This window comes from Solea solea, chromosome 5 (genome assembly GCF_958295425.1).
Source record: "Solea solea chromosome 5, fSolSol10.1, whole genome shotgun sequence".
Classification (NCBI taxonomy): Eukaryota; Metazoa; Chordata; class Actinopteri; order Pleuronectiformes; family Soleidae; genus Solea; species Solea solea.
In genome coordinates this window covers 3,910,808-3,921,333 of record NC_081138.1, presented here as the reverse complement: position 1 = coordinate 3,921,333, position 10,526 = coordinate 3,910,808, and the positions used below count along the sequence as shown (strand labels likewise).

The following is a 10,526-nucleotide window of genomic DNA, read 5'->3' as shown; positions in this document are numbered from 1 at the left end:
AAAAAATTAGTAAATTGTGCCCACGAAATAGCTATAACGTGTGCACGAAATACTATTTCGTGGCCACGAAATAAGTATAATGTGCACACGAAATGCTATTATCATCATTCCTGGACAGTTGGGTAAGCAAATCGAGCGCACCTCCTCTAAGGTCAAAGGTAGAGGACGTTATACTTATTTCGTGGCCACAAAGTAGTATTTACCATGTCATGTCCAGGGCTCCGTACAAAATGATCCCGCGGCGCGATATACGCAATTGGCACGGAGCAACGAGACAAATTGTGTTTCGATGTGAACACAGCACAACGTGTTTACATGTTATTCTGACTAAAATCAGACTTTTAACATGCATATAAACTCACTCAATACAAACCAAATTTCCACAAGAGTTGAGAAGCAACACAAATTGAAGTTTGTCAGGTGAAAACGGGAAAATGAAGTTCTTTGAATTGAATGTCAGTCAGCACAACCCGCACTGAACTTCCTCAACTAATTCTCTCTCATGTTTTTGACTCGTGTCTCACTTAAATAGCTCGACCCAGATCTTTTATGTTTACACTATAAATACGTGCTCGCTTTTATGCAAAACATTCATATTTACATATACTATGTACTTTATTAATGCCTAGAAAGCACATAGCTCAGCCATGTTAGCACACGGTCTGTTCTTCTCAAACAAAAGATTGTTTGCTCACAAAAAACCGTGGAGAAACCTGACAAATCATGGTTGTGAAGCACTTTCTCAAAAAGCTATAATTCTTTAATTTCTTGTATCACTTGAACCTTTATTTAACAGATAAATTTACATAGAGATTTCTAGTGTTTTTGCTGACAAACCTGTAGTGTTTTGCAACAGTTTACATGTCTGAAAAAAATGTTATACAACTAACACTGTTCTAGAGGGTTGCACAAACAGTCGCAGGTATGACAGTCTGGTATAAGAGGAGCATCTTTGCAAACATAGATGGGTGATAACTCACCATTTTGTGCCAAACTTCACAAAAGGATCAGTGCAAAACTGCAAAACCCTTCTTAATTAAATCCTAATAGTTTGTTTGCTTTCTTTGGTTCCCTTCAAGGGAACCAAATGCAGGAAGTGGACTACAACGCAGGGTATTGTGGGTAAATACAACCGATGGCTGAGCCCATTGCTGGAGTGTATATGTGTTGTATGTTCGCATAAAATGATACGACATTTTAGAAGTTGTCCTGCATTACCCAACAGATGAGTGAGTTTTCTTGTTCCTTGTTGTCTTGTCGACGCCTTCAGTAATTCTCGATGCAGCGCCGCCTCAGGCGAGGAGGGGAATACGCTATTCAAAAGGCTTGGTTCGCTCCACTAAAGTGCGAAAGTGTGAGTCTAGCTGATCATCTGATTATCTGAGCAGAGCCAGTTCTCTGGCCCAAACTCATCTGAGATGGACTGAGAGACAGTAGATAAGTGTTCTGTGGTCAGAGGAGTCCTTGTCTCAGCTTTTTTTTGGGGGGGAAAAACAGATGTGGACTCTACTCGCCAAAAATGAGGAAAAAGACCATCCATGCTGTTACCAATGACAGGTGCAAAAGCCAGCATGTGAGAGTGTGTCAGTGCCCGCACAGCAGGGCTGATCTGCAGTCTCTTATAAATCACCTAAAACGGATACTTGAGTAAAAGTACCAGAAAATGATGTCACTTTTTTACAATTTTAAGTCATTTTCTTCTATAAAATGTAGTAAAAGGTGAGGAGTCGGAGGTTGTGGGTTTAATTCCCAGCTCCATTTGAGCTGAATGGGTATGAAAGATGTGTGAGAGAAGCTGCACTAATGAATGGCAAAAGCAGCTTTGAGTTTGTCATCAAGACAAGACAATTGCGATATGAATACAGACCATTTACCAACTCTTCTTCTGATGACTTTATGAATAACAAAGTAAAGTATACATGTTTGTACTCGGGTACATTACAACACTGGTGATCTGCATAAATATGAAGGTGCCGTTGACGCTTATATTGTAATTTTGGAGAGACATATGCTCCCGTCCAGATGACGTCTTTTACCAGAAGCTCCGTGTCCGTTTCAGCAGGACAATACCAGGTCTGATGCTGCTCGAGTTACACCAGCGTGGCTTCACAGACTGTGTGTGTGTGTGTGTGTGTGTGTGTTCGACTGCCCTGTCCACAGTCCACATCTGTCTCCTATTGAAAATGTACGGCACATTTATAAAGAGGAGAATCAGACAATGGGGACCATGGTTTGTTGAGCCGCTCGAGTCTTGTTTACTCAAGAATGGGGAAATATTACACAAAAGTACAAAAGCTGCAACAAATCATATCCACAAATGATTAAGAAGTGTCAGAAAAAAAACATCTAAATGTTGTTTCGTGTGTTAAAGTGAATTAACAAATTGAATATTTTGTGCCAATAATTCACTGTGTAGTTTCATATGTTGGAAGGTGCAGGCACCGTGTGTTTGTCTCGACATGTTTCGCTGTGAATTTGTGTAAAAGCCATGCTTTATTATTAATATTATTATTGCTGCTAATCCAGACATGGATGGGAAACATCTTTTCTTTCTCTTTTTTTTACCATGCAAGATAAAGAGCGCATTGTCCCTGTGGTAATCTGACCAGCCTTAGGGAAAGTCTCTGCTTTCTCTAGTTGTAGTTGTTTCAAACACCGAATAACTGGATACATTCATGCAGTCAAATCAAACAGACAATGTGGATGACAGCAGTTAATATAAGATCTGAAGACGTCAGCAGCAGCTGTCGGACATTTTAGTGTCTTCCTGCTAAAGGTCAGCCCCTCATTATTGTGCTTTCCTGTGTTTGTTGGTTTAAACAGACAGGAAGTAATAGGTAACCCTAAAAACAACAATGTGCAATCCTCTTTAAGCAGCAGGTGTAATGTTTGTCCCTGTAATCTGCAACTCATTTAACTTCATCACCTTAGCCAAAGAGCCAATGGCAAAACAGGATTTTAGTTATTGCTAGTAAGTTTTGTGCAATATACACATATGTGAACATAAAAAGATAAAAGACTTAAAGGGTTCCCACACCTTGGTTGACATCGCATTCAAGGACTTTCAAGGGCCAATTCCCTCAAATTCAAGGGCCGAATGTGCAACTTGTAAGAGCCGCTTTTCTTGCACACAATTCAAGCACTTTCAATGACCCATGTCTGTTCTGGGGTGATTTTCAAAAACTTTCAAGGATTTCCAGGACCTGTGGGAAGCCTGTTCTTATTTGAAGCCTCCACCGATACACCACTTTTACAAAAGTACAGAATAGTATTTTTCAGTTTTAAACATTAGCTTTGAATATTGTATTTTTGCTGCCTGTATTTTACCTTTTTTTATTGTGTTCTGCTTTGAAAGGCACACTTAAATTAAATGCATTATTATTATTATTATTATTAGTAGTAGTAGTATTTTTGTAATAATAATAATAATAATAATAATAAAGTATAAAAAACAATACAAAGGGCAAAGTAATAAAGTTTAAAAATGTACAAGTGACCCAATGAATGATGTAAAAAACAGTTCACAAACCTTTTACAAGGTTTGAAAAACAAGGAAATTTAAAATAAATAAATCCTACATGTATAAAACCAAATACTAATTAAATACTTTTAGTATTTATTTTATAGACTATTTGTTATAGACTATTTGTTTTGGCACATCAAACAGAATAGAATAGAATAGATCCCAATCTGGGAAATTAGAGTGTAGCAGCAGCAAGACACACAATAATATAGAAAAATAGAATAAAAATGAAATGGAATTGTATGTACATAACATAAGGATGAGGAGTGTAATGAATAATAAATAAAAACAGAGTAAACTGTGAATTTTAAAGTGCATGAATTAAACGCTAGGGTGTACAAGAGACAAAACTAATTCCTTGAAATGTGTAAAAAAATGGAGCTCAACTGTGGTCTAATGAATTGAATTCCCATGACAGTGGCTCAAAACAATTTCTGAAGCAAGTTTGTTGCCTAAAAAATAGCCTAGTCATTTCTTAGACAAGAAAATGACATTTCCACTTATATGCCACGTCCACTAATCAGAAGACCAAGCGTCGGAAGATGTTCAGCAGATTTCTGTAGTGATTCGAGGACATTCTGGAGTGTTTTTTATGGAGGGAACATTGATGTTGTGGAAAAACCTGATCTGTGATCAAAGCCTGTGATGACTCAAGCCACCGCCGACCGATTAGAAACAAAAGACTGGCTGAAACCCAATCAAGAATACCACTTCATCAGAGAGAAGAAGAAAAAAAGAGGGGGAAAAAAGAGAAACACAATATCAAAAAAACATGACAGAGATCACAGAGAGCTCTGCTCCAAAAACAGCTCAGCATCTGAGGTGAAGACATTAAACTGAGCTAAATGAAGCCTGGTTTCTTGCATCATTCACTGTGTCACTTCTCATAAGTTTTTATGACCACATGTGTTTTCATGATGTGGTGGACGAGACGCACTAGTCTGGGGCTCCACCTGGTGAAAGGCCGTGTGTAGTTTGTGGCGTCCTGGTTGCCAGTCGCTCGCGTGGAGACTCCTGGTCACATGACAGCGTGGCAGTAGGTGTGCGATGCGCCACACAAGGTAGCTGTTGTACGAGAAAATGAGAAAATCTTTCTGTTCTGTAAAAGCATGAATACTCCTGTTGCCATGGAGAAAGTGCAGAAAACATTGAAAGCTGGAGGAGAGAGATTTTGCTTTTGCGGAGCCGGATACAACGTGATGAGTTTCACTGTTAACTCCGGGAGCTCGGTGAAACCACACAGGACGGTGGCTTCTTCTCTGCAGATGTTTCCACAACAGAGAGTGCAACATTGCTTTGGTTGATGGTGAAAAGAAATGGCCGTTAAACTATTGTTTAAAATATGGCGACTTGCAACTTGCAGCCAGCCTGGGCACAAATTTAAAAAAAAGTGGATTCAGCTCCAAAAGAACTGGCTGTACATCACTTTTTGGCCACTTTTACAATAGTAATATACATAATCATCATATAACAAGTAATCTTACCACGGGGTGGGGGTGAAATATTGTTTTTGGTGGCTCTGCCTTGTTAGATATGGCTTGATACCACTTTGTCATGTCTGATATGATATCACAATTTTATGTAACTGACAACGATATCAGATACAGTACTGCCTTTTTGCAATACTACTCTCATCTTTCCTTTTTTTTGTTCTTTTATTGCTCATCTTTGCAGATTCTGCTTAATGAACAATTTACTTGATATTTATAAATTAATTTTTAATAAGATATCGCTAGTATAAAGGAGTAATAGCTCATAAATAACTTATTCCATTGTAAGTCGCTTTGGATAAAAGCGTCTGCTAAATGACATGTAATAATAATGTAATAATTGCACTATTTACTTTTCATTATTTGCAGGTGGAACCCTGGGGGGCCCCCCCACCCTGGCCGCCAGGACCCCTACACTCGCCCCTGCTTGCCTTGTAAGTTTGCAGTGTGGTGCTGGGATTTGAACACGTTCCTCCACCGCAGGAAAAGTTTTTACCTGACGGTTTTGTTTTCTCTCTCTTTGAGAGTCCCTGTCGGCGGTGGGTGTGCAGCAGAGCAGAGGCGGGCAGACTGCTGGTGCACAGGCCGGGCCCAGTGCTGCAGGTTGTCCGGTAGGGTGTCTGAGTCTGTGCCTGCAGAGCCTTAAACAAGCACGCTGTTGATGTCAGGAGCAAGAGGAGGGGGAACTGGCTGAAAACTGACGGTCATCTCCTGCAGGGAAACAAACCAGCACCGCAAGTCATTCTCCTGTAACCGAAGGTTTCAACTGTCACCGGATCAGACGCGTTAACAGGCGCCGCTCGCGTTTTTTTGTAGGAGGGGGTGGGGGCGATTATTTAATGGGACAACGAAAACGCAAAAAACGCAAGGTAGGCTCCGCTCCTGTCGCCAGCACTGCTACTTCATTTACATAGAGCAACGACACACGGGGGGGGTTGAGAAATGTTTACTAGCGAGATAAACTCCGTGTCGACGAAGGCAGCGTTCGGTTTTGAGCACTAACTGGACGTGGACGGGGATATTTTTTGTAGGTGTTTGAACGCTAACATTTTGTTGTAGGTCAGGCTTCACCTCTCTCTCCTTCATGCCTCAACCGAGCAAACCACATGAGAAGTCGACGTCCGGAGTAGATTAAACCGCAGACAAAGCCCCCGCGAAACCGCGTTTTTTCTGTCGCTTTCACCTGAACCGACAAAGAGAAAATGCGTGTGGGACTGTTTTGGATATGTTTGTGGTGCTTCCTTCGTCCTGGTGCCGCCGGTCAAGGGCAGTCGACGGCCGTTTGTTCCCCCGCATGCAGCTGCGATGAAGATGGAGGTGCAGACTGCTCCGGCAGAGGACTGACCACCGTCCCGCCCGGACTCAGTGCTTTCACCTACTATCTGTAAGTGCTTAATACACCAACTACAACACACTACAATGAAGTACAAACTCCAAACATGGCTGTGCTCACATCCACATGTCTCACCGCGAGGGCCTGTGCATGTGTGGGATGTTGTTGTGTTTGGAAGTTGAGTGATGGACAGTCAACATCACCGGGGAAACTTTCCACTCACAAGGGGTTTTAGTACGAGTCTCCCGGATAATAAAGACCTGTAGTGAGAGTAAAGATATAAAAAAACCTTGATAAGATATGATAATACCGCGGTAATAAGTCAATTTAAAATGTATTGCTATATAATAATCCTGGTACAAGGGTTATTGGGAGTTTGTGATAGTGTCTATAGTAAGATATTAGTTTTATTATGATTTTATCCATGTTACAGTATCAAGTATCAATAAGGTTTGGCAGATATGGTCCAAAAATATTATGACAACAAAGTATTCCAATCAGTTGATATCCATAATAATCACCACAAATGTTCAGTTTTGTTCCTGATTGAAAGAAAGATGAGGACAAACTCTTTTACTGACAGAAAAATGCAAGCAGTTGTTAAAACAGACCGCTCATGTTGTGCTTGGATAGTATTGAACCTGTTGATAGCGAATAAATATTTATTGTGATAAATTATTAGCCCTAATTTCCACAGTAAGACAGTTATCGCAATAGTGAGGTAGTAGTAAAACTGTGAGGAGCAGTGAGTGGGCTGACAACTCTGGTTTTCTCTGTGTAACTTTAGCCTTTCTCTCTGTATAGTAAACTGGTTGTAGTGTTTGGTTAAAGTACGTCCATGACGGTTGTTTATACTTGGGTTCAAGTGTTGGCATGTGGCAATATGAACATTTCCAGATCAAAATAATCCATGGTGTTATTGCAGAATGCAAACGGGCCGCCTGTCCATTCTCTGTCATCGTTTGCTTCAGACTTCTAAACGTTCAGAAAATGTGCACAAATACAGATGAACGCCAAGGAAACCGAAGAACCAATGTTACGAAATACATCGTTGAAGGAACCTAAAATGCGATGTTACAAAAACCTGTCACTTTAATACATATTTTCTCATCTACATTTTAATTCGAATGACAAGAATCCTCAATGGCGATCCCCCACTTGTGACATTTCAAAATAAATCACTAGGACTGTATGCTTAACAGTATTTTTAAGTAACTCAAAGTATTAACAATTTTCTCCATTCATTTTTTATCCAGATAATGGAGATTCACCATAATTGACTTAGTGAGAGTGCTTTTTGATTTTAGTAATTATGTTTGTTTATGTTCTTAATCCTAGTTGTCCACCACAGAAAATGGCTCTGTATTCACAGATGCATCTTGTGATCTCTTGAGCTCTTGCACTGTTGTGGAAAATTGTGGTTGTAAATACTTCCCTAGGATCTTTTGTCCTGGAAAAATAATGTTTTAAATCAGTTGATACAGATAATTATTGTGAAACTATGTTAGTTTAGTAATTGTAGATTTTTGCTCTTGAGTAACACTTAAAGAAAGCAGTTTATTGGGGGGTTAAAACCTTTTTTTATGGACCTACACAATTAACAATTAAAAAAACTAAGGTTAAACATTCAAAACAATTGTGTTACAGTGCAATTCATTATTATATTGACAAAGGTTTGTTTTATTGCTACTGAAGTAAATGCTATTGTGGGAATTATTAAAGCTCCAGTGTGTAACTTATGTTGCCAAAACACTGCTAGTGTTGCTACCACCCCAGACTTTCCCCTCTCCTCAGGTGAGCCTGCAGAGCTTTCTGAACCGAGAACTCTGTGTCCATATTATTCACGCTATCTTTTGGTATCACTACCTCACTCATGTTTCAGAGAACCAGGGTCAATTCCTGAGAACTGGGGGGTAATTCCTTAACCTGAAGTTTGCTGCTGTCCCGCTTCATTGGCGTAGCTATTCTGCTTCCACCTTCCCTGTGTCAGCTGTGATTTAAAACATATCACTCTGTGTCACCACAGACACAACAATAAAACGACTATATACTGGGCAACTACACGACAGCTTTAAAATAGAACCTAGCTCTATTTTCCAGTGCAACCAAAAAGTTACATAGAGTTCTGAACTCTGACGATATTAAACCACATTACAGTTTTCAATCTTCACAGTTTGTAATCCTGAAGCTAACCCAGTATATCATCAAAACTAGTAATTATTATAAACGAAAAAAAGCACACGGAGTGCGCTAACCTTTCGCCAAGGCTGCTCAGTTTCTTGCAGTGTTGATACACTAACTGTCACAGTTGACAACTGTTTAAAAGAAATCCTGAATCCATATCAACACCAAGTTCTAATAATCTCATCACATTTTCAGTCCTTTCTTAACTTTTGGAGTTATGCTGCTCAAAGTCAGATAAACACAGCCAAAAATGACAAAAAGAACCACCTCCTTGGCAGAGGTAACAATTATCAAGTAATCATCGTCCAATTACATTCTAGCTTAATTTGTTCTGTCTAGACAATGGTGCCAGGGTGGAGTCTCCAAATGTCATATCTTTCCGGATCAATTGTCTAAAACATAAAGAAAAATAGTTCATCATGTTAAGAAGCTGCAGCAGCCAGTAACACTTTGGCATGGTTGCTTAATTTATGAGCAAAGTTGTAATTTACTCGGATTAATTTTCTGCACGATCAACAAATTGACAAATTGACTGTTTTGTCATTATAGAGCTGATTAGTCGATGAAGTGATGTACTGAAAACATACCGTGTGTAATAGATTGTGCACACAATCTATTATACATGGTTTTGTTACATCGATTAATAAGGTTTTGTAATGTTTTTCCGTGGACACTTGGTAGCAGTCAAATTGTAATAATGAAAAGCAAGTACAAGTATGGGAGCCTGGAACCAGTGAATGTTGGCTAGATTTCACTTGATCTAAGTCCAAGTCAGTTATGAAAATTGTTGCAGTGTAACAAACAATTGACCTTGAAGCATACACCCCTTGAAAATAAATATTTTACAGCTCTTAATGACGCCTGCTTTCAGCCAGGAAAATCAGGTTCTAAACCAAGAGACGTTGATTTTAAATGTTAGTTTGGCCCATGGCAACCATTTTTTTTCTGAGGGCACAAAAACCCTTTTTTATCAAGAACTTGTTACAGGAAAAACAATTTCCCCTTAAGCTTTGGATAGAAATGACTGTATGACTATGAGTAATGTTTGGGGTAGAGCTGGGTGAGTTGTGCTGCATGGATTGTTGCTAGCACGGCCTCGGTTCCAATGCTTTACATTTGAGTCAAAATTGTGTCACCTTAAGAAGGACGTCGGGTGAAGGCACTTCTGTAAGGGCATTTGAAACATGTGGAGCAAATAAGGCACCAGGCAGGTTAGATCTGGATGGCGCGGTGGCAGGTACAGTTGATGATTGCCCCATGAAGAAATGCCTCACTGTGTTTCACAGCCACTGGGTTAATCATAAACCCAAGTAACCACCTCTACAACCCAGCTGAAAACAGCAATTTATTGTGGCTTCTTGTAATTACTTTGCTTCCTTGAATTTTAAAAAGCAGAAACTCTTGACTTAAAGTTTACACAACCACTTGTCTAATTTAGCGTGTGTTACGTGGTTAAGGGAATAGAATGCGTCACACCGGCACCTTGCCCTAAATTGTTAAGGTCTGCGGTGTTTTGCCACCCTTTTTTTTAAGAATGGTGGTCAAAGCCTTGCTGTACACCAGAACCAGAACTGTGCCACTTGGAATCACAAATGTGAAGATCGTGTGAGGTAGAGTAAACAGGGAGGGGATTAATATAACAGGCTGTTAAGACATGTCACACTAGGCCTGCTGCAGAGCTTACAGCTGAAACTGTTAAAGCATACTTTTTCATCTGGGCAAAATGCTACACTGCATTAAGGGCAGTCTGAAACAATGTTTTCACAGAATGATATCATACCCCTTACCGCCACTCCACTGGCCTAATTTATGCCAAAAAAGTGGAAAACAACAAGTTGTTTTTTAAGATCTTCTTGTCTATGCACAGAGTTATCTGACTGCTCTGGGGCAGGTTTTGAAAGTGAAGTCCCCAATTCATTCACCTCAAACTCTACAAAAGTATGGGAAAGGTTGTTTGTCCCACTCTCTGTCCCACTCTCATTTGTTCTCCTGGTCT

The 10,526-nt window shown here is 39.8% G+C and overlaps 1 protein-coding gene across 2 annotated transcripts in view; it reads left to right on the top strand.

Moving 5' to 3' along the window:
* Positions 1-5,528: 5,528 nt before the first annotated feature.
* lgr4 (leucine-rich repeat containing G protein-coupled receptor 4) overlaps positions 5,529-10,526 on the top strand; it is a 29,934-nt gene continuing 24,936 nt past the window's right edge. The window contains exon 1 of one of the 2 annotated variants that reach the window (XM_058629940.1): positions 5,529-6,397. In XM_058629940.1, coding sequence (XP_058485923.1) covers positions 6,216-6,397 — 182 coding nt within the window. In that variant the 5' untranslated portion in view covers positions 5,529-6,215. The remainder of the gene's footprint in view (positions 6,398-10,526) is intronic. The other variant, XM_058629939.1, reaches the window with a different exon arrangement.